Source organism: Rhinopithecus bieti, unplaced genomic scaffold (genome assembly GCF_001698545.2).
Source record: "Rhinopithecus bieti isolate Rb0 unplaced genomic scaffold, ASM169854v2 scaffold_35595, whole genome shotgun sequence".
In the NCBI taxonomy this organism is placed as follows: domain Eukaryota; kingdom Metazoa; phylum Chordata; class Mammalia; order Primates; family Cercopithecidae; genus Rhinopithecus; species Rhinopithecus bieti.
Genome location: NW_016815333.1, coordinates 1,089,588 through 1,114,552, shown reverse-complemented (window position 1 = coordinate 1,114,552; position 24,965 = coordinate 1,089,588). Strand labels below are relative to the sequence as shown.

The following is a 24,965-nucleotide window of genomic DNA, read 5'->3' as shown; positions in this document are numbered from 1 at the left end:
GGGCCTATCATGGGGAGGGGGGAGGGGGGAGGGATTGCATTGGGGAGTTATACATGATATAAATGATGAATTGATGGGTGCTGACGAGTTGATGGGTGCAGCACACCAACATGGCACAAATATACATATGTAACAAACCTGCACGTTATGCACATGTACCCTAGAACTTAAAGTATAATAATAATAATAAATAAATAAAAAGCAAATGAAACATCTGAAAATGATAAATTTGCTGAAGGAACATCAAAACACTGTTGAAAGCCTTAACAATAGACTAGACCAACCAGAAGAAAGATTTCAGAGCTTAAAGACTAGTCTTCAAATTAACCCAATCAGACAAAGAAAAAAATAATTTTTTAATGAACAAAGCCTTCTAGAAATGTGGGATTATGTAAAGCTACCAGACCTACGACTTACAGGCATTCTTGATGGAGAAGAGGAAAAAGTAAAAAGCTTGGAAAAATATTTGAGAGAATAATATAGGAAAATCTCCCAATCTTCCAGGGATGTAGACATCAAGATACAAGAAATTCAGAGAGTACTTGAAAAATATTGTACAATGTTAACATGACCAAGGCATATAGTCATTAGGCTATTCAAGGTCAATGTGAAAGAAAAATCTTAAAGACAGCTAGAGACAAGTGTCAAATCACCTATGAAGGAAGCTCATCATCCTGATGGTAGACCTCTCAGCAGAAATGTTGTAAAACAGAAGAGATTAGAGGCCTATTTTTAGCCACCTTGAAAAAATGTCAGCTGAGAATTTTATATCCTGCCAAACTAAGCTTCATAAATGAAGGAGAAATATTCTTTCCCAGATAAGCACACATAGAGAGAATTCATCACCACTACACCATCTTACAAGAAATGCTCAAAGGAATTCTGAACATGGCAGTAAAAGGATAATACTCGCCATCATAAAAGCACAGGTAAGTAGAAACCTCAAAGATCCAATAAAACAATTACACAACCGAGACTCCAAGGCAACTAGCTAACAAAACTATGAAGGGAAAAAACACACACACATTAATATTAACCTTGAACATAAATGACCTAAATATTCCATTTAAAAGATAAAGACTAGCAAATTGGATAAAAGAAGAAGGACTCAACCATCTGCTGCCTACCAGAGACCCACTTAATGGCAAAAGACAACTACAGACTCAAAGGGGCTAGCAGAAGAAAAGAAATAACAAAGAGAATGACTAAATGAGATTGAGACCAAAAAAAGTGATAAAAAGCATCAACATAGTGAAGAGTTTGTTCTTTGAATGCATAAACAAAATTGGTAGACCACTAGTTAGTTTAATGAAGAAAAAGGAGAGAAAATTCAAATAACCACAATCAGAAATTATAAAGGTGACAGTATTGCTGATACAACAGAAATATAACAGCTCATCAGGGGTTACTATGAGCATCTCTATGTGCACAAACTAGATAGCCTAGAAGAAATAGGTGAATTCCTGAAACACACAACCTCCCAAGATTGAATCAGGAAGAAATAGAAATCCTGAACAGACCAATTATGAGTAAGGAAATTGAATCAATAGTAAAAAACCTTCCAACAACAAAAAAAGTCCAGGACCAGAGAGATTTACAGGACAGTTTTGCCATACCTACAAAGGAGAGCAGGTTACCAGTCTTACAGAAGCTATTCCAAAATACCAAGGAGGGAGGGATACCTCCCTAACTCATTCTGTGATACTGGTTATCTCCCTGATGAATATAAATGTAAAAATCATCAACAAAATACTGGCAAACCAGATTTATCAGCATATCAAAAACAAAATGTATCACAATCAAGGGTATTTTATTCCAGGGATGCAAAGATGGTTCAACATTTGCAAGCCAGTAAATGTGATTCACCACATATTCAGAATTAAAAAGAAAAACGATATGATCATGTCAATCAATAGATGCAGAAGAGGCTGTTGGTAAAATTCAACATCGCTTTATGTTAAAACCCTCAAAACTAAGCATCGAAGGAACATACCTAAAAATAATGAGTCATATATGACAAACTCACAGCCAACATCATATTGAATGGGGGAAGGCTGAAAGCATTCATCCTAAGAACTGGAACAAGGCAAGAATGCCTACTCACACCACTTCTATTCAACATAGTACTGGAAGTCCTAGACAGAGCAATTGGGCAAGAGAAAGAAACAAAAGACATCCAAATTGGAAAAGAGAAAATCAAATTATCTCTGGTCACTAATGACAAGCCCCCATACCTAGAAAATCCTAAAGACTCGTAGACTTGATAAACAACTTCAGTAAAGTTTTAGGATACAGAATGAATGTACATAAACCAGTAGCATTTTCTGTATACTGTTACTGAATCTGAGATCCAAATCATGAACTCCATCCCATTTACAGTAGTCACACACAAAAATAAAATAACTAGGAACACATTGAACCAAAGAGGTGAAAGATCTACAGGAAGATTACACAAATGGAAAAGCATCTCATGCTTATGGATTGGAAGACTCAATATTATTAAAAATGACCATAATGCCCAAAGGAATCTGCAGATTCAAAGCAATCCCTAATTACCAATGTTATTCTTCACAGAATTAGAAAAAACAATCCTGAAGTTCATATGGACCAAAAAAAGAGCCCGAATAGCCAAAGCAATCTTAAGCATAAAGAACAAAGCCAGAAACATCACATTACCTGACTTCAAATTATACTACAAGGCTGAACAGCATGATACTGATACCATGATACCATGATAAAGATGGACACATAGATCAGAGGAATAGAATAAAGAATTCATAAAGTGATATACCTACAACCAACTGACTTTCAACAGATTCAACAAAAATAAACAATGGGGAAAGGACATCCTATTCAGTAAGTGGTGCTGGGAAATTGACTAACCACATACAGAAGAATGAAACTGAACCTCTGTGTCTCATCATATTCAAAAATTAACTCAAGATGGATTAAAGACCCATAAATGTAAGAAGTGAAACTCAAAATCCTGAAAGAAGACCTAGGAAAAACTATTCTGGACATTGGCATAGGCAAAGAATTTATGACTAAGACCCCAAAAGAAAATAAAACAAGAACAAAAATACACAAGTGGGACTTAATTAAACCAAAAAGCTTTTTCACAGCAAAAGAAATAACAGAGTAAGCAGACAACCTACAGAATGGGAGAAAACATTTGCAAGTCATACCTCTGACAAAGAACTAATATCCAGAATCTACAACGAACCCAAATAAGTCAGCAAGAGAAAAACAACCCCATTAAATACTGGTCAAAGGACATGTATAGACATTTCTTAAAAGAAGACATAAAGTTGCCAACAAACATTTTAAAAATGCTTAATATCAGTAATCTTCAGAGAAGTGCAAATTGAAGCCACAATGAGAGACCATCTTATACCAGTCAGAATGGCTATGATTAAAAGTCAGAAAACAGATGTTGGCATGGATGCAGAGAGAAGCGTATTCTTATACACTGTTGGTGGGAATGCAAATTAATATAACCCCTGTGGAAAACAGTTCGGAGATTCCTGAAAGAACTAAAAATGGAACTATCATTCTATTCAGCAGTGCCACTACTGGGCATCTACCCAAAGGAAAAGAAATCATTATATAAGAAAGACACCTTTTCGTATGTTTGTCACAGAACTACTCACAATAGCAGAGTCATGGAATCAACCTAAGTGTATATCAGTGGATAACTGGATAAAGAAAATGTGGTCCATATATACCATGAAATACTATGCAGTCATAAAAACAAATGAAATTATGTCCTTCGTAGAAACATGGATAGAGCTGGAGGCCATTATACTAAGTGAAATAACTCGGTAACAGAAAATCAAATACTGCACATTCTCACTTGTAAGTAGGAGCTAAACAGTGGGTACATATAGATGTAAAGATGTAAATATCAGACATTGGGGACTCCAAAAGGGGGGAAGGTAAAAGGGGAATTAGGACTTTTACAGTTACCTGTTGGGTACAGCTGTTCAGTTTGGATTATGGGTACACTAGAAGCCCAAACCTCACTATTATATAATATATCCATGTGATAAACCTGCACATGTGCCCCCCGAATCTAAAATTTGAAAAATATATATATTTAAAAGGAAAAGGGTACACTACAACTGATACTAAACAAAAACAGAGGATGATAGGAAACTATTATGGACAGTTACACACTAACAAATTGAATAATCCTAAAGAAATGGATAAATGAATAGAAACATACAACCTACCAAGATATACCATGAAGAAATAGAAAATATTAATAGACCAAGTAAGGAGATTGAATCTGTAATCAAAAATCTCCCAACAAAGAAAAGTCGAGATGAGATGGTTTCACTGGTTAATTGTACCAATCATTTAAGGAAGAATTAATGACAAGTGGTCAACTTGTAGAATCAGTTCTTCTCAAATTTTTCTAGAAATTTGAAGATGGAGGAATACTGCCAAACTCATTCCATAAGACCAGCATTGTTATGATATCAAATTCAAATAAGAACACAGGAAAATTATAGGCCAGTATATATCTCTGGTGAATGTAGATACAAAAATCCTTAACAAGATAATAGTAAATTGAATTCAGTAGGAAATTTAAAATATCATACACCATGATCAACTGGGACTTATTCCTGGGATGCAAGAATGGTTTAACCTATGCAGATAAAAAATGTGACATAACACATTAATATTCTGATATTCATAGATCTGTAACATAATGTAGTCAAAGATCTAAATTATATTGGGAAATATAATATGCTGTTAAAATTTTAAGTATGTAGTAAGTACCTTCAAAAAGCTATTATCTGTGAATGAAACTCCAAATTAGGATTAAGTTCTTAAAAGAAGAATTATATGGAAAAAAGTATTTTATTGTAAATATTAAACTAGGACATGTTTGTTATCAAAAATAAAATTTATACAGTAAGTGTTTTTGTCTTAAAATACTATCAACTTTATTTTCTGTAGAGAAGAAAGTGTAAGTTTGCAATGTCCCAACATGTCTGTATTAATCTTACAAGATCTTGTGGTTCAGCCAGAAACTCTCATGCTTGTGTCAGTTAAACTTTTAAGTATAACTTTTGAAACACCTGTCTAAGGCTTCCCTTGTGTCTTTATTCCATTTTTTAAATACATATATAGGATGAATACTTAATTACTGATAATGTGAAATGTTGTTTTAATGTATATGTTATTTTTTATATATTTTTTTGAAATTGTGAATACTGCTTTCAGTTTTTAAAACATACATAAAACTAATCTGATAATGTGAGATATTGTTTAATATGTTAGCTATTTCTGAATATTTTGAAATTGGTGAGTTTTAAAACTGTCCCAAGTTAACAACGATTTAAAAACATTTTCTCACATGTAGTTTTTAAAGCTGTCTGGAAATTTACATGTTTACAAAACTGCCAAGACCATTAAACTTCTTTATGTTAAAAATGTTTAAAACTCTGATCATATAGCACATAGTAATAATGCTTTCTTGGGCATAAATTATAATAAAATACTATAAGTAATACATGTAAAGAATATATCAGTCACTAAGCCTTGAAGCAAATTGTATTCATCCTTCAAGATTCAGTTGAACCTACTCTTTGGAATCATTTTCAACCAGAGGTGGTGTATGATTTAGAAAAAGTTAAGCACATGGCTTCTAGTCTTCGCTGTACCATCTCTTGAGTTCCACTTGTGCATATGTAAAATGAAAACAGTGGGCCAGATGACCCCTGAGTGTTGTTTTATTTTTTAGGTCTATTTATAAGGGAACACTTCCATTTGCACTAAACATACTGTATGAATATTTAAGTATTTCTGAGTATCTGAGTGTTGAGAGGTGGCACTCATGACGGAGTTTAGGCTTTCCCTACAGTGTTGAACCTTGGTGTATATTCTGTTGTCTTTAAAAAACCAATCAAACAAATTTGCTACCTAGAGTACAGTGTGTATAGGTCTTTTGGTCATTAGTCTTACAATATGTAGTCATTTAAAATATTTTCCAAAGTTACTTAGGTAAATTCTTTTTTTCCATACTTCATTCATAATAGTTTTATTACTGTTGGTATTGTATTTTTCATTCTCCCTATCTGCTGATGATTTAAATTTTGGGGGGAGGGAATAGGAAAGATTGCCATAGTTATATAAATAAGCTCTACAAAAAGATGTACTCAGGGAAGCGTCACTCCCTATGCCTACTACCCTGTTTCCATTCTCCTTCCAGTTGTTAAATTTGTTTGTCTGAGATTTGGGTTGTTCTGAAACTACTTAAGTGTATACTGAGATATAACAAGTAAGTAAATATGTTTAAGACAATAAGACCCAGGTTTCTCACTGTAAGAGAAAAGGCTAGTGTAAAGGCTATGGTGTTCAATTGGAATTGGAGGTATCAGTATGAACTCATGGTTCTGAATATATATAAAAACAGGTAAATATGAAAATATAGAATGGGTGTTAGTGTACATACATATATTTCCAAGCCCTGCCTACTAACAAGACATGAAAGCAGTGACACCCAGTAGTAGTGAACATATATAATACCCAGATCTAGGATTCAAACACCATTCTCCAGTAGAAAGTACTAAGCCTCCTTGGAGAAATGACTGATTCTATATCTAGGGCAGGGAAAATAGAAGATGAGCCTGGAATAGTAAGTACCCATAAATAAATAAATTTCAGGTGCAGCGGCATGCACCTGCAATCCCTGCTACTCAGGAGGCTTTGTAATCCCAACTACTCGGGAGGCTGAGGCAGGAGGATCGCTTGAGACCAGGAGTTTGAGACCAGCCTGGGCAACCTAGCAAGACTCCATCTCAAAAAATGACTAAATGAATGAATGATGAGAGCATGTTAAAAAAACACAGGAGCCAACTTGAAGGAGTTCCCAATAGCCAATTCTGGAACAATTTTAGCAGCAAAATAAATAATGATAGCATTATTAAAATCCAGAAAATAAAAGAAATATCCATCCATCTGTACTGATATAAATACTTAAACACCTGGGAGGGAAAGGACAGGTCTTCCTTATAGTAGAAATCCAATTATAAATTAGTAAATATGGAGATGGAGACTCACCATTAGGCAAATATCGTGGTAATAATTGTTTAAAAGAACCATCAATGGATATTAAAATAAGTGGGTGAAAGTGTAATGAGAAAAAAGAGCTTTTGCATAATTTTGAAGTATTTTCCCAGAAGATAATTAATAACTGCTAAGAAAAATATTGTAAGTGGTGTGAAAAAAAAAACCTGGCAGGCACCACCTTAACCAGATGATCAATTACAGATGAGAATATCACCAGTAATAACATAGTGACATACCATGTGCCACTAATGTGGTATACTGGGCACCTATTGCCTTAGTCGTATTTTGGCTCAAAATACATCACCTCAATCTAATAATTAGAAAACATCAGAGAAATCCAAGTTGAGGGGCATATGACAAAGTAAGTGCCCAGTACTCTTCAAAAGTGTCAATGTCAAGGTCATAAAATACAAATAAAGACAGAAGCAACTTGTCAAAGACAAACAGATTGGATTATCAAATTTTGGTGGAGGTTATGGACACATGATACAGTGTAGCATACTAAATTGGCTTCTGGGCCAGAAAAAAAAAAAGGATTATTAGTGGGGAAACTGGGAAAGGGCAAATAAGGTCCCTAGATAAGTTAATAGCATTACATAATGTTAATTTTATATCTTTCATAATACTGCTGTGATTATGTCATGTTCTCTTTAGGGGAGACTGGTTAAAGGGTATACAGGAACTCTATTTTTTACAGCTTTTCTGTAAGTCTAAAATTTTTGAAATTGAGATATTTTGAAAATTTCTGATCAAAATGAAGTAAAATCCTTTCCTGGGGTTTTGTTAGTATATATTATCTGAAAAAAGTTGGAATTTTCAAAAATATTTTAATAAGCAGTAATAGAACAAAAGGAAAATATTGGAATATAATAATAATTCAGCTTACAAAATGCATAGTAGGTCAGAGGATCATTCCTAGATCTCTGACTCTTGTCCCATTCCTTAGCCTAATAGAATGTCAGATATCTTGCCCCAAAGGACTTGGGAAAGTTTTATATACTTTTCCTGATCTTCCTCCATGTTGCAGAGTGCCAGCTTACTTCTGCCCATTTCAGACCTGGTCACGATACCTTGAACTTCGGGGGCAAGGATAAATCAGGCTAATTCTGCTTTCATTAGGCTTTTCTGTTCAGGCCTGGTTGGGGTGTCAGAGAATATGCCTCTCTAAAACACTAGAGGACTGGGAAGGCTGACACAACAGTCAGTGGCAATCCCACATTTCACATATTTGGTAAGAAGAATATTACTGAGTGTACCTGTACAGACCTAATGTTAATTGCTTTCCCATACATTATTTATTTTCATACTTAGAATAGCTCTGTGAGATAGATGTTGGCTCCTTTTTAAAAATAAGGAAAATGAGGCTCAGAAAGATTAAATATGTTGCCAACATGGTACATTAAGTAATGGAAAAGCCAAGATTCAAACCCAGGTCTATTTGATTCCAAAATATTCTATTCTTTTTTTCTTATAGGTCCAACAGAAAAATACATCTACATTAAATATGATATCCATACATAAAATAGAGCAGTGCAGAGGTAATTCTGTCAGTATCAATGCCCATCCATATAGAAACATCTTAAGAGAAATTACCATATCATATATTCTTTATAATTTCCCATGGCTTCCAATAAGGCTAGAATCCAGTAATTACATTATTGGTGATTTTCAGATTCATAGTGTCTGATGAAACTAAAACAGCAAAAAGAAAACAATATTGACCTCAACAAGGCAATCTTACCTGTAGCTAGCTGGCAAATTACTGTATCTTCATTCTTCTTTCTGCTGTAAAAATATTTAACCACTTGTATTGGTTTTCTGTTGCTGTCATAACAAATGACAACACACTTAAGATTTAAACGACACAAATTTATTTTCTTTCGTCTCTGTGGGTCGTGAGTCCATCCCAGGTCTCACTGGGCTAAAATCTAAGTGTTGTATTCCTTTCTGTAAGTTCATGGGGAAGATTCATTTTCTTCCTCACATGGTGGCATAGTCATATCCTTTGGGTCATACAAGGACCCCATTTCCTTGCTGGCTGAAGGCCATTCCCAGCTTCTAGAGGGTACCTGCATTTCTTGGCTTGTGACTTCTTTTCTCTATCTTTAAAGCCAGGAAAACAGGTCAAGTCCTATTTCTTTCATATAGTGTCTCCACTCCTGCCTCCCTCTCTTTCACTTTTAAGAGCTCATGTGATTAACTGGCCCACCCAAATAATCCAGGATAATCTCCCCACCTTGGGGTCCATAATTTTAATCACATCTGCAAAGTTCATTTCACCATTTAAAGTAATATAGTCACAGGGTCACAGGGTCTCAGAGTACTAGGATGTGGACATCTTCATGGATCCCTTGTTCTGCAGACCACAACGTGAAAAAAATCACACAAGTTCATAAACCACTGGCTAATATTAATAATCATAACTTTACTGAGCAGTTTATTTGTATCAAGTAATGTTCTAAATTGTATGTTATATATTAATCTAATCATTGCAATACTGTAATGCAGCAGGTTACTTAGCCCCATTTTATAGATGAGAAAAACAAGTACAAAAGACATTAGGTATTTACCAGAGTCACTGATAGTAAGTATCATCTGTAATTTCAACCAGGCGGTCTGAGTCTGTAAGCTATGCCATTAACTTATGTACTATCATAAGTCACTCAGATGATTCAGGACTTTGGATATTTTACTTAACTAGGGTCAAAATGTTCAGCAAGTCTATACTGTATGTGGGCTGGTTATTCTTAGTATTTTAGGTAAATGAATATTTTTTTCTTGCTGGCTGAGAGAAAAGGAATGATAATGAGGGTACACGGATGACTGAAAATGAATGTTATTTCCTTAGATTATTTTACTCATTATCACTGTTGTATAAGAAATGTCACTGTTTGTTAAATAAGTTCCTTCAGAACAACATAGAGAAAAAAACGGATGGTAATTAGGTTATCATGTAATCCAATGACATACATCTCTGTTGCAGCACTTGCAATGATGTTGTAATTCTCTGTCTCTCTCTCCCCCTAAGCTTTGTTCTTTGGTATTAGTGGTCTTTCCAATTTTGTGTTTCAGCATCTGCAGAATTTCTGGCTCATGGATCCTCAAATAGTGAATTGGATGAATGGATTAGTTAATTAATTAAATCATTCCTGTAATTGTCAATCCACTTATACCCTGCTCTTAAAATGTGATGAATTAATTTGAGGTCAAAATGTTTCAGACAAGATGATCTTCATATTCTACATGTAATAAAGATAATTTTAAGAGTCTCAAACAAATTGAATATTTATAGAATCCCTAATAATGGCCATTACTTATTGAGCATTTGCACTCTACTAGGCATTGGGCTAAACGAGAGTTCAGTATTCACAACAATCCTGTGATGTAATGTTCTAGTTGTATACATGTGGAAACTAAGGACTAACTGAGTTGTATCACTCCCCCAAGTCTACTCACGGACCCAGTAGAGCCAGTGTCTTCACCTAGGAATAATTGACTCTAAAGCTTTTGCCCTTATCCACTGCCTCCATATTTCTTTTTATTCCTAAAGTAAAACTACTCATAAGATTTCTGGATCTGATTTCTGTACTACTTGTGAATTGATTGATTACAAAAACATTGTTGTGTATTATTACCAGTTTGTCTCTCAAATAACTGAGACTAAAACATTAAAACAGTTTTAAAAATCTGTAAACGCTCCTATTCTTCTGGATTTCTACTTACAAAATTAGCACCTAGAACTAGAAAAGTAAGTTTCTTTTTTTCTGAGTGTTAAGATCTCAGAAAATCTTTTTTAATTAACGTACTATAAAATTGACTTGATGTTCATTTATTAGAGCTTTAATACACACACACACACACACACACACACACACACACACACAAGTGTATTCATGTAGCAACCACAACAGGGCACAGAACAGAGCACTATCATGCTACCCCTTTTTAGTCACATTTTCCTTCTACCACAAACCCTGGCAACCGTGATCTTTTGCTATCATTTTCTCTTCTTGAGAATGTTATAAAAATGAAATCATACAACATGAAACATATTCTGTTTCACTCAGCATACAATATGAAACATTTCTATTTCACTCAGATGTATTCAGGTTGTTACATGTATCAGCAGGTTGATCCTTTTTATTAATAAGTAGTATTTCATTGTATGGGCGTGCCACAGTTTATCCATTCACTAGTGGAAGGACATTTGGGTTGTTTCCAACTTACAGAGATTATGAGTAAAGTTGCTATAAACATTAGTATACAGGTTTTGAGGGTGAAGTTAAGTTTTCATTTCTCTAGGGTAAATATGTAGAAGTGTGATTGTTGCATAATATATTGTATATATTTAATGTTTTAAGAAACTGCCAAACTTTTCCAGAGTGGTTGTACCAATCCCACCAATAATAAATAAGAGATGATCCACTTTCTCTACATGGCCACAGGCATTTGGTTTTATCAGATTTTTTTTTTTACTTTAGCCATTCTAATAGGTGTGTTTTCATAATAGGTTTGGTTTTCATTTGCATTCCCCTAATGGCTAATGAAGTTAAACATTTTATCATGTGTTTGTTATATTATGTCCACTTATGTTATATTGAAGTGTCTGCTTTGTGTATTTTCTAGTTACTTATTTTATTAAGTTTTGAGAGTTCCTTAGAGTTGTAATAAAAACTACTGTAGCTTGTCTTTTCATTCTCTTATCCTAGTCTTTCACAGAACAAAAGTTTTAAATGAGATTTAGTTTATCACTTTTTCTTTTTATGGATCATGATTTTCATCATGCTTGGTGTCATGTGCAAGAACTCTGCTTAACTCCAGATCATCAAGATTTTCTCTTTGTTTTCTTCACCTTTTTATTAGGGCTTGTTCTATCTTTACCTAATTTTTTTGTAAGATGTTAGATTGAGGTGAAGTTTCATTTCTTCAATCTGGATGTCCGATAGTACCAATACTGCTTGTTGAAAAGACTATTCTTTCTCTATTGAATATATTTTGCATTTTTGTCAGAAATTAATTGTCTATTATGTGGGTCAGTTTCTGGACTTTGTTCTGTTGATGAATACATCCATCCTTTTGCCAATACCATGTAATCCTGATTACTGTAGCTTGATAGTCTTAAAATTGGGGAATGTTATTTCTCTAATTTTATTTTTCGAAATCATTTTGGCTATTGTAGTTCCTTTGCCTTTTCATATAAATTTTAGATAATCTTATTTATATTAAAAAATAATCATGCTGAAATTTTGATTTGATTTGTGTTAAATATGCAGATCAATTTGGAGAGAACTGACGTCTTCCTTAAAATGTTGAGGAGTCTTCCAATTAATGAACATGGTGTGTGTTTACATTTATTTAGGTTTTCTTTTTCTTACATCAGTGTTTGATAATTTCAGAATACAGATAGTGTACATAGTTCGTTAAATTTACACCTACGTATTTCTTTTTTGGAGGTAAGGACTGTGAATGGCTTGAAGTTTTTTTCTTTTAATTTGGTTTCCAGTTCATTGCCTATGTAGACAGTCTTGTTTTTTGCAAATAGGGCCATTTTTATTTCTTCCTTTCTAATGTGTATGCCTATAATTCTTTTATTGACTTATTGCAAGACATCAAGAGTGGTGATAATGGACATTCTTGGCTTTTTTAATCTTGAGAAGAAAGCATAGTCTTTCTCCTTTAAATATAATGTTAACTGTAGGTTTGGTGTAGATACGCTTTATCAAATTGAGGAACTTCCCTTCTATTCCTGGTTCGCTGCAAGTTTTCATCATGAATAAATGTTGATTTTTTAAAATGCTTTTTATGCATCAATTGAAATGATCATATGGTTTTACTTCTTTAATCTGTGAATATGGAGGAATGCACTAATCAATTTCAAATATTGAATCAGGCTTTATTCTCTGAAAAGCCCCACTTGATCATTTTCTTTTTGTATATTGCTAATATTTTGTTGAAGATTTTTGTGTCAGCGTTCATAAGTGATGTTAGTCTATAATATTTTTTCTTTTACTTTCTTTGTACTATTGTCCTATGGTTTTGGTATTAGAGTAATCCTGGCCTTGAAAAAAATATTTAAATTGGTGTTACTTCTTCTTTAAATATGTAGTAAGATTTGCAAGTGAAACAAGTTGGGCCTGGAGTTTTGTTTTGTTTGGGAGGAAGATTTTTTTAAATTCAATTTTAAAATATTTACAGGAATATTCAGGTTTTGTATTCATCTTGGATGTGTTTAGTGTCTGATTTTCAAGGAATTTACTTATTTCAGTTATTTAGGTTTATGTTTGCACAATTGTTCCTTTATACCCTTTATAACCTTCTAAAAGGAATATACATTCCTTTATACCCTTCTAATATCTGCTGGTTCTACAGTGGTATTGTCTTTTCATTCCTGATAGTAGCAATTTGTGGCTTCTTCTTTTTTGCTTACCAGTCCTACTAAAGTTTTGTCCATTGCATTGATCTTTACAGAGAACCAGCTTTTTGTCTCATTTTTTTCTTTTTAATTTTATTGATTTCTGATTTGTATTACTTCTTTCTGCTAGCTTTGGGTTTATTTTGCTCCTTGTTTACTGTTCTTTTAATACACAATTTAGAATTTTGATCTGAGACCTTCTTTTATAGCACAAGCATTTAATGCTATAAATTCCCCTCTATACAAATTTTTAGGGACATTCCACAAATTTTGATGTGTTTTTTATTTCCCTTTTGGATCCATAGATTCTCTCTAAATGGTTTTATTAATTTCCAAGTGTTTGGAGATTTTCTTATCTTGTTCCTGTTGACATCTGGTCATTATGATCATAGAACATACTTTATAGAATTTCAATCCTTTAACATTTGTTTTGTTTTATAATCTTGGAAGTGGTGTATCTACATGAATATTCTGTGTACATTTGAAAAGAATGTGAATTCCGTCACTGGGGTGAGTGTTAATTATTTGGATCTAGTTGTTAATGTTGCCTAGTTCTTCTATATCCTTGGTAATTTTTTTGTCTACTTGTTCTGTCAGTTAATGCAAGAGGAGTACAGAAGTCTGCAAGAATATTGTAGATTTGTCTCTACTTTTTGTTCTGTTCATTTTTGCTTTGCTTATTTTAAAGCTCTGTTGTTAAATACATCCACATTTAAGATCACTCTTTTTTCTTGGCAAATTGACCCTCTTATCATTATGCAATGTTTTTCTTGATCTCTGATAATTTTCTTATCGCTGAAGTCTACTTTGATATTAATGTAATCACGCTAGCTTTCTTCTGGTTAATGATATAATATTTCATGATAGAATTTTTCATCCTTTTACTTTTAAACTATGTCATTATATTTGAAGTAATTTTGTAGAGAGGATATTAGTGGAGATTGTTTTATTATTTTTGGTCTCTTCTGATAATCTCTGCCCTTAATTGATTTGTTTAGGCCATTTATATTTTGTAAAATGTTTGATGTTTGGATTTGGGTTTATCATTTTACTATTTGTTTTCTGTTTTTCTCTCTGTATTTTCACTCTTCTGGTCCTCTTTTTCTGCCTTGTTTTGGATCATTTGAATATTTTTTAGTGTTCCATTTCAATTTATTTTAGTTTTGACTGTGTATCTCTGTATAGATTTCTTTTAGTGGTTGCTCTATGGATTAGAATGTACATACTAACTTTTCACAGTCTATTTAGAATCAGTCTTTTACCATGCCAAGTGGAATGTATAACTCTTTCATGTAAGTTTTGTTATTCTCCCTCCTTTATTTTATAGTTGTTATATGCACTACATCATTTCTCTTCTTCTTTTATTCCTGACATTCCAAGTGTTCCTCATTTCACCTTCTTTATGACAGTTTTCCTTTAGTAATTCTTTTACAACAGATCTGCTGGCAATGAACTATACTTGTTATCTGAGAATGTCTTTATTTTACCTTCATTTTTTAAGAATATTCTCATTGGATTTAGAATTTTGAGCTGACAGATATTTTTTGTTTTAAACATGTTCTACTTTCTTATGAAATCTGTGATTTCTGATTATAACTCTAGTCTTTTAAATAATTGATCCCCTATAATTATATATTATTTCATCTGGCTCTTTTTAATATTTTTTAAAACTAGTTTGGTTGATGGGTTTGAGTCTAGTGTTTGATTGATGGGTTCGAACCTAGATTTGGGGGGTTAGGAGGTTACTATTTGAGGTTCAGTTCTTAAATCTGTTGGTTTATGTCTTTCACTAAATTTGGGAAATTTGTAAACATTATTCAGTTTTTTTCTGCACTACAACTTCCTTTTCCTTCTGGGACTCCAGTGACATCAAAGTTAGATATTTTATTATTGTGCTGCATATCCTGAGAATCTTTATTTTTTAAGAAATATTTTTACTCTGTCTTATTCAAAGTGGATAGTTTTCATTGATGTACTGTCAAGTTCACCAGTCTTTGCTCTTTCATCTCCATTTTACTATGAAGCCCATCAAGTGATTTTTAAATTTTGGTTACTTTATGTTAATAGTTCCAAAATTTTCTTTTAGTTTTTATTTAAATATCTTCCATTTGCTGAGACAGTCTGTCTTTTATTCTTTTCAACAGTATTTACCCTTACTTCTTGGAGCATTTTATAATAGTTGTCTTACTGTCTTAGTTTAATCATTCCAACATCTTTTTCTTCCCAATGTTGCCATTTTCTGATCATCTTTTCCTGTGTGACTTGAGACTTTTTCTGATTCTTCACATGCCAAGTAATTTGAGATTGTATCCTGGATATTTCGAGTATTATGTTATGAGACTAATAAGTTAAATAAGACTAATACTTGGTCTTATTTAAATCCTATAGAGAATTTTGATGTTTTTTGCTTAACAGGCAATTTATCCAGTTGTATTCAGGATGCAATCTCCAGCCAGTATATAGGTTGTGATTCCACAACTGGTTCACTTTTCAAAGTCTTTGAAATGCTGTTCAGATCTGTCCTTCATGTACCACCTAGGGTCCAATCTAGAACATGGGTAATTGTCTGTCCATACTTAGTTTCTCACAGTCCGTGATCAGATTCACACATGAGAAGTTTGAGCATAAACCCAAGAGTTCATAAACAGCCTTATGAGGTCACTTTCCTGAGCCTCTCTCTTTCATGATCTCAGTACTTTGAGTTCCTAGAGACTCTGCTTTTCAGTCCTCTAGCCAAAACTTTGGGACTTCATTTACCCTACTTTGCCACATACTTCCTGCATCTGTGCCTGTGGAAGAGCTGAAAGAAGACAGAGAAAGAGCTCAGTGGAGGTTATATTATACTCTTAGGGCCACAGCTCCTCCTACTGGAGAGGAAGTTTTCCCTCCCTCAAAGTTTTAAATTCTTGCAGTCATCATTATTTCTGCTACTACCTTGAAGGTTAGGATGCAAGAGAATAAAGGAGAAAAGGGCAGTTTTTCTTTTCTTTAAGCCTTTTCCTGCTCCTTGAGCCTAAACTAGAAGGATTCTCCTAGAGCCTTCACTGCCATGCCCCAGGGCCCACTTTCAGGTTTTAAGCTCCCTTGAATCCGGGCCAGGGGTACCTTTTGAAAAAAGAAGAAAAAGGTAAGGGGAATCACCCTGTGCTACTCTGAATTCTTGTCATGTCATCTTCTCCAGTCCTGCTGTGACTTACCCTTTAGAGTCTTTAAATAACTGTTCCCTTCATTATCCCCAGGTTTTATTAGCTAGATTTAGTAGCAGACATAAACAGTTTGTGCATTCTCCATCTTAGCTGGATCTGACCTCAGGTATATATTTTTAATCATTATCTAAGGTAATGGGTATTCATGGAGTTTGTGAGTTATATTCGTTTTAACTTTGCTAGACAGTTATACCACAAATATTCACATACATATTATAAAGTAGAAGATACAGGAGTGGGAAAATGAAACTATCTGGAAAAGTATACAGTGAAACATTTCATCTCTAAAGTTTGAACACATTTAGGTTTGAATTCAGGAATCTGTTGGCATTCTCTTTTTTGATAGTTTTCCCTTAGCAGGAACAGTAGGGTGGGAATAGCAGAAAGCTGGCCCAGCAACGACTTACAGAATGAGAGAAATGTGAATTGGCCTTTAAAAAATCTGTGGAAGTTACTCATTTGGACTGGGTAATGGCTTTCTAGGCAGAGGGAACAACTTGAGAAAAGGTACAGAGAAGGTCCCCAACTTACAACTTCGACTTAAGACTTTTCAACTTTACAGTGATGTGAAAGAAATATGTATTCAGTAGAAACCACACTCCAAGGACCTATGAAATCATTTCTCATTTTCAATATACTGTTCAATAAATTATATGAGATTTTAATACTTTATTATAAAATGGGCTTCATGTTAGATGATTTTGCCCAACTGTAGGATATCATAATTGTCCTGAGCACCTTTAAGGTAGACTAGGCTGGACTATGTTGTTCAGTAGGACCGGTGTATTAAATGCATTTTGACATGATATTTTCCATTTATAATGGGTTTATCAAGATGTAACCTCATCATAAGTCAAGGAGTATCTATACAGGTAAAATATGCCTGGCATGTGTGAATGTGTATCAAAGAGGAGTAGGCAAACCAGGAAAGGGAAATCTGATTCAGTTAGGTAATTACTGTGCCTTCTTAGAGGCTGCTATAAGATATTCCCATGAACACATTTGAAATGGTTAGAAACACATGGGTGTGAATTTCAAAAAACACAAGTTTTTGAATTTAACACATATGCTAAATAACCAGTCCTTTAGCTTAAACTATGCTATCCTGCAAATGATAGTAAGGCTTCTGGATTTTATTAAAATTAATCACATTTTCCATTCTTGTTTTATTTACTAGGAATTTCATCTTATGACTAAAAAGAACAAGCCATAAGTTCTTTTGGTCTGAATTTGCAATATTTGCCTTTGACTTATTTTCTAATTAAACTTTTTATTTTGACCTAATGATAGATTCACAATAATACAGAGAAATCCTATGTACCCTTTACCCAGTTTCCTCCAATGGTAACATAATATAATGTCACAACAAGCATATTGACGTTGATATATTCAAGATACAAAGCAGTTCTGTCACTACCAGGCTCTCATTTCCGGTTACATATTCACCCCTGTCCCTCTACCTTGCCCCATTCCTTACCCCTTGCAACCACTAATCTCCATCTTTACAATTGTATTATTTGAAGAAAGTTACATAAATGAAATCATACAGTATGTGACCTTTTAGACTGGCTTTTTTTCAATTCTTGGAAATTCATCTGAGCTGTTGCTTGTATCAATAGTTTGTTCTTTTTTATTGCTGAGTAGTTATTTCATGACTTATTTTTTAGGCCACCTTTTTCCATTATTTTCCATTTTGTAAAACAAAGTCTTATTACTCAGGCATTTTCTCACTTATATATTTGCTTTAGAATTTATACTAAAACAAAACCTTAGGAGCATTCTAGTGTTCTTTTTAAAATTGCATTTAGGTTAACCAGTCATAATCTGTTGACATTATTAAGTCTTACAGGAAAAAAAATACGTACAAGTTGAGTTTGTTACTTTACTCCCCTTTTAATTCCTAAATCAGAAGTAAGATCAGAACACATGAGAGATACTGCTGCTTGAAAAATACTTAGCACAGCCTGTTTGCAGACACACTCATGCTAGTCCGCGGATGATGCAGAAAGGAGCCTATACCGAGGCAGCATTTTTTTGCAGTGCTGAAGGCCAACATTAGAATGTTTTCTGTTTTCATTAGGCACCATGATCTTAGTTGTTCAACCAAAACTCCAGCCTCAATAATGAGGGAAAAAAATAGACTTCTAGTTTTTAAATTGTGGAAAATAGGTCTTGGAGTAGATTCTGAAGTATGTTAAATACTCATCTAAAGAGCCTAGAATTTATCCCAAGGGGGGATGAAGAAATGAAGAAACAAATAAATTAATCAAATTGCAGTTCCTAAAATATTTATAAGTAGAAAAATTAGCAGTGTCTAAAAATGTCATTTTAACCTTTAATATCAATGTCATATTCCATCTTATCAGGTAGTAACTCTGGCTGTTTTGATTTTCATTTTAGAAGAATACGGAACATAAGTATACGATAATCAATAACTATATTACCATCATATAATTACCCAGTTGGCATACTGTTTATTATTTTAGTTTAAGGAGAAACATTGAAGCGAGAAAAAGGGGGTGCTAGAGGTTTGCAGACACTTAGCAAACATTAATGTTTATCCTACAGCTTAGCTTTGTAAGCACTTTACCAAGAATCTTTAAACTGTCATTTTGCTGATGGAAAGTATAAAATGAGACTTCAGCAGAAGTTAACCTCATCATTATCTACTTAAAACAGTGTTTTTTACATTGATCTAAAGAGGTTTGTGCGTATTTTGACTGTTTTCCTATATGATCATCTTTAAGTATTAGTATGAAAGTTAATGAGTAAAGAAAATCTGCTGAATAAATCCACCTGATAATCCAAGGCACTTAAAGGAAATACATGCTATAATGCGATGCAAACATTTTACTTGATTAGTGCTCTCTTTCTCAATTTAACAACAAAACCTAAAAGAAATTTAAATCAAGACTTTTGACTGACATATTCAGTGCAATTTGATTAGGGTGCAGATAACTACACTATTTTGGTGTGACCATATAAGTATTCTGATCATAATTATGACATATACTCTGCTACTAGTTAGAAAAGGAACAGTTTTTAACTTCTTCATACCTTTCATATATGCACATGTTCTTAATACATTATTGTAATAAATAAAATGTACCTGAAAATATAAAACATACTTCAATTTATCATATAAAATGTTTATTCTGAACCTATGCTGTATGAAATGCTACAGATAGCCCACTATAAATGTAGAGGTAGCAAGGGAAGATGACAGATATCTAAAAATATTTGTTAGTAGCACTATATTGTTGATTACTACATATCAACATATGTAGTAGAATAATGAATAAAGTGAAAGAAAAAGCGTAATGCCTTAGGTGTTTACTTTGGGCACAGTAACGTTTGGTCCAGTCTTCTTTCTAGTTTTCTGGTACCCTAGTTAAATGAGCAAGAGTTTGATGGAAAGTGGACTTTGAAGTCAATCAGACCTGCATTTATATTTCATTTCTACCACCTAATAGTTGTGTGTCTATGGGCAAGTTATTTAACTTCTCCAAGCCTCAAGTTTTTTAACTTATAAAATATGTTGTTACAAAGCTTAAAAGAAGTAAGTTACTAGCACAATGCCTAGAACATAGAATTTGTGCTCTAGAGAAGAAATAAAAATACATAATTCTACCATCTATAGGTAGAGCTCTTTTCCCAAAATAATACTAAAATTCCAGTTTGCTTATAATCCTAAAATATGTATAATTCCAGAATATCTAAATCTGTACTGCTTTTACTTCTCTAAGATATCTTTGTGATAAGACTGTCCACTTAATTTATTTAAACAGCTTTACTTTTCAAGGACACATTACCATATTCATAAAAGGAAAAAATTCAAATTAAATATAATCTGTACTGAAAGTTTCCTTTTCAGATTTTGGGAAGTTAAAATGTTTGTGATACCTGGATTTATTTTTTTAATTTTTTATTGATATATAATAGCTGTATATATTTGGGGAGTACATGTGATATTTTGATACATGTATACAATGTGTAATGATCAGATCAGAGTAATTGGGATATCCAAAACTTTAAACATGTGTCTTTCATTTGTATTAGGAACACTATAGATCTATTTTAATTTCTTCTTCTTTGATTTCAGCAGGAAAGGAAGGGCAAGAAATCCTGGGGCCTGAAGCTCAGGCGGATGAAGCAGGATGTACAGGTACTCTGCTGCAGCTTACTTTCATACCATAACCTTTAAAAGAAGGTCTTTTGTGTCACTGATTTCGCATTTGTGAGTCCTGAATTTAGTCCGTTTCCTTCTCTTTTATCTTACCTGCCTTAAATGTTTAAGTACTTAGGCGTGTGATGCACTACATAAAAGAAGTAAATATTCCTTAAATACAGAGTAACTTACAGATTCATATTACATAGCAGATTTTTCTGTTCTATAAGAATGACAAGTATAACCTACAGATAATCCAAAAAATAAGTGTTTGAAAGATGATTTGAACTTCTGTCAAGTTTTTGACCAAAGTTAGAGAAATGCAGATCTAACTTTTGAGTTTCATTATTAGTTACCTGGGTCTGCTTTGAATTGCCCACAAGACAAAAAGCAGAAGAAAATAGAAAAAGCAAATATGGATTATCTATGAATCAGATGAGAATCATGAATATTAATGAGTTGAGTGAACATGTCGCAGCAAACAAGAGAATCAAAAATGTTTCTTAAATTTTCTGTGATTGAAAAAGGATAAAATGAAGTTGAATTAGAGTAAACAAGGAAATTTGCTTTTAGGTGACTAAAAAGTACATACTCCCTGAGACTTAAGGCTATTCCTCTGTAATGGATTCAGATCAGATTTAAGAAGCAAAAGAGTAAGTGGAAAAATTAAATCAGATATTATGTATAATAATACCAGTCACTTTTATTGTGTTCCTTAAAAGAGCCAGAACTGTTAGAATGTAAACTTCAAAAATGAATTCCAGATTATTAAAACATTTCCTCACAATATTATACTTAAACGTAGTATAATTGTACTTTGTGTATTCAACCATAAATTAGATATTTCTGTCATATAGTTTTCATTACATTTTCTTTTTCCTTCTCTTCTATGAGTTATCATCTATAGATTTGTTTTTTACTTTGCTGTGCATTTTAGTAATATTCCATAAAGGCTTACAAATTTTATCTTTCGTTAGGTAAGATGAGGTACGGTTCATGGCCTAAAAGTGTCAAGATTAGATGTTTATTCATAATATAAATAATAGCACTCCTATACTTGTCAGTCATTTCTGTAAAACAGAGTAAATCTTTGTGCTGTTATTAAAAGTGAATTTCAGGTTAATTAAATAATAATGGAGTATGTGATAATTTGTGGTGCCTATAGCCTACGATTTTATGTTTTGCCCCTAACTTGGTTCTGTGTAACCTGCGTGAATAATGTATTCAGATATGCTTGTTATCATATATTTGCAATGCTAAACTATAGAATATGTAAAATATTTAAGCTGGACATTTGTTAGTAGTAATACAGTAATGTTAATAAACGTAAGAGTACACTGTTTACTTTTACCTAGTGTTGTTAAACTTTGATGACTTATATTACCAGAGTTACAGAAGACTTCTTGCCCTTCTAGGTAAAATGCTATCCAAAAAGATACTCACAGGTTTACAGTATTTTATCTGTCAGGCTGTTCTTCACTATAAAAATAAATGAATTCTTTCAGTTTGAAGTACTGAATAGTATGTAAATTTCCTCAAAAAAAATTGCATCTGAAAGGCAGGGTAACCTTCTCAAATTTGTGTTTAACAAAAGTTGCTGCTGGAATGTAAAATCTCCCCCATCTACACGATGATGATCCCTGCTGCATTATTCACCTGGAACATGGGGAGTTAGGAGTAAGCAAACTTCCATTAAAGCTCCAGTGAGTGTAGCTTTAAAAGGAAATTTAACTTTTGAGACTTTTGAGCAGTTAAACTGTAAAATTATGTCATGCCTTTGCTTTTGTTACTTTCTTGACTTCTAGGGAATAATATGCTGACAAAATAAGTAAAAATATTTTACAGCAGTCGCCATCATTAGTTCAGAACGTTGTCGGATCTTTTTTATAGCAGACTTCGTTTTGCAGCTCTTGAAGTTAAGGAACTATAGTCTGAAGTTAGTATTCAGAGAAAAAAATTCATTTAAAACATCCTTTGTTCCTACTGAGCATCCCTTTTTTGTTTATATAGTTGATAATTTTAGAAAATTTCAAACATGGAGGATAAAGATAAGAGGAAGCCTGAGGACACTTTATTCAGGACGGAAAAATTGATTGATTGATTTAAAAATATTTAGTGTTTATATTAAATATTTGCTCTCTCAAATACACGTATATAGTCATTTAATTCTATACTTTGATTGTCAATTTTGAGTTTTGTCATATTTAAAGAAAACCCAATTACCCTTTTATGCTCTGTATATTTTTTTCATCTCCCTAATGTTTACATATATACGTTTATCATCTAAAGACCAGGACATTTATAATTGACCTTTTCAAGATGTGCATTTCCCAACACTTTAAATTTTAAAAAGCTGCAGAAATTCTGGTCTCAGTTTGAAATTGGGCCTGGTAAATGTGGGTTCATGGAGATAGAGTGTAGTTTAATAGAAAGAGCTCAGATTTTATACCTGACACCTAATACCAACTTGTCTGCTCTAACAGTAATACATTTTCTCTCTGTGATCTTAGAAAACCTTTTCTGACCCTAATTTTTTTATTGAGAAAAATTTTAATTGCAAAATTATGTTCATCTTGCAAGACTTCTTTAAGGCATAAATAGCTAACAATTCCATAGTACTTACTACATACCAGGTACCCTCCTAATAAGTACATTAATGTATTAATTAATTTAATTCTTACAACAACCCTAAGAGGTACTGTATATACATTTTATAGGATGTAAACTGATTATATACTGCCTCACAAATTTCTTAATGGACATATAAAATTTTTCATTTTAAATGTCAGTAGTTACAATTTAATTTCTGGCATAGTAAAACATTGACATTTTAACATCACTATTACATACGAAACCCATAGTATATTAATACCTATTATCGTTTTTTTAAAAGTATGAAAATGCTCTTTAAGAGTAAGAAATGTTAGGTCATAATGTTTACTTTTTGAGCTCATATTTCCATTCTATATACACTATAGAATTTTATGCCAATATATATTTCCTGTTTGAAGGTATTTTGATCAACTATTTTATTTCCTTACAAGAAAATATGTGTGTAAATTAAAATTTATTTTCAATTTCCAGGGACCACAAAGATCTTAGTTTTTTAGAAAATTCAGGGATTTATCATTTAATTATTAGTAGTTCATAGTTGATCACAACATAAGTATATTTTAAATTTTAATTATTAAAGAAAAACATTATTAGAAATGAGATTAAAGGAGCTAATTTTTAAAATTACTTCATAAATAGTAATTAATTATAATAGCTTAATATTATTTCTAGAAGGAAAAGTGTTCATCATTTGGTTTCTTTTTTTTTTAGCATTCAGGTACCTTTATTCTCAAATTAAAAGATGAAATAAAATTTTATGTTATAACTGAGTTGCTCAGTTTTTATACATCTTCAGACATAATGTCAAAAGTTATTTGTCAATGAAAATATTTTAATGTCCTGTCAGCTTATACTTTGATTAACTATTTCTTCAATTTTGTTGAAAACCAAAATTTAAAGCCATCTAATTTGCAAAAAGATTTGTTTCCCAGTGATTACAATCATCTATTCCCTCATTTTCTGGGACATATACCAGAAAGACTTTACCAATAGTTATTTATCAAAGGACTAATGATATCTGTTTTGGGCTTTAAAAAATTTTTTTCTCACAGTCACTTTGTTTAATGTATTCAGAAATGATTGAGGAAACTGAAATATGGTTAATTTAAGTATCTTTTACCAGTATATTTTTCATGAAAAACACTTTTATTATATGAACTGTATTTTGAGCAATACCTTATTAGTTCATGCAATTTCTGGAAAATTTCCAATAATCTACCCAGCAAAGCCAGTTATCAACATCAAACCAGCCAGACAAGTCAGACTTACTTTCAGTCAGGAAAAAAAGCATTTTTTCATTTTTTGAACTCAGTGTGACAATACATATTTTGAGGAATTTTACAAAATCTCATCAATAAGGAAGTGTATGAAGGATATATTTAAAATATAAAAATTAGCCAGATGTGGTGGTACACGCTTGTAATCCCAGCTACTTGGGAGGCTGAGGCAGGAGAATCGCTTGGACCCAGGAGGTGGAGGTTGCAGT

At 32.8% G+C, this 24,965-nt stretch overlaps 1 protein-coding gene across 10 annotated transcripts in view; it reads left to right on the top strand.

The window, feature by feature from the left end:
• The window catches only part of ZEB1 (zinc finger E-box binding homeobox 1), a 217,508-nt gene that overhangs the window by 154,548 nt on the left and 37,995 nt on the right, over positions 1-24,965 (top strand). For 7 of the 10 annotated variants that reach the window (XM_017853097.1, XM_017853099.1, XM_017853098.1 and 4 more), the window contains one exon: positions 20,801-20,863. Coding sequence is in view for 2 of the 10 variants with exons in the window: in XM_017853093.1 (XP_017708582.1) it covers positions 20,801-20,863 (63 nt within the window). In the remaining 8 variants the exon portion in view is untranslated. The remainder of the gene's footprint in view (positions 1-20,800; positions 20,864-24,965) is intronic. The other 3 variants (XM_017853101.1, XM_017853102.1, XM_017853094.1) reach the window with 1 other exon arrangement.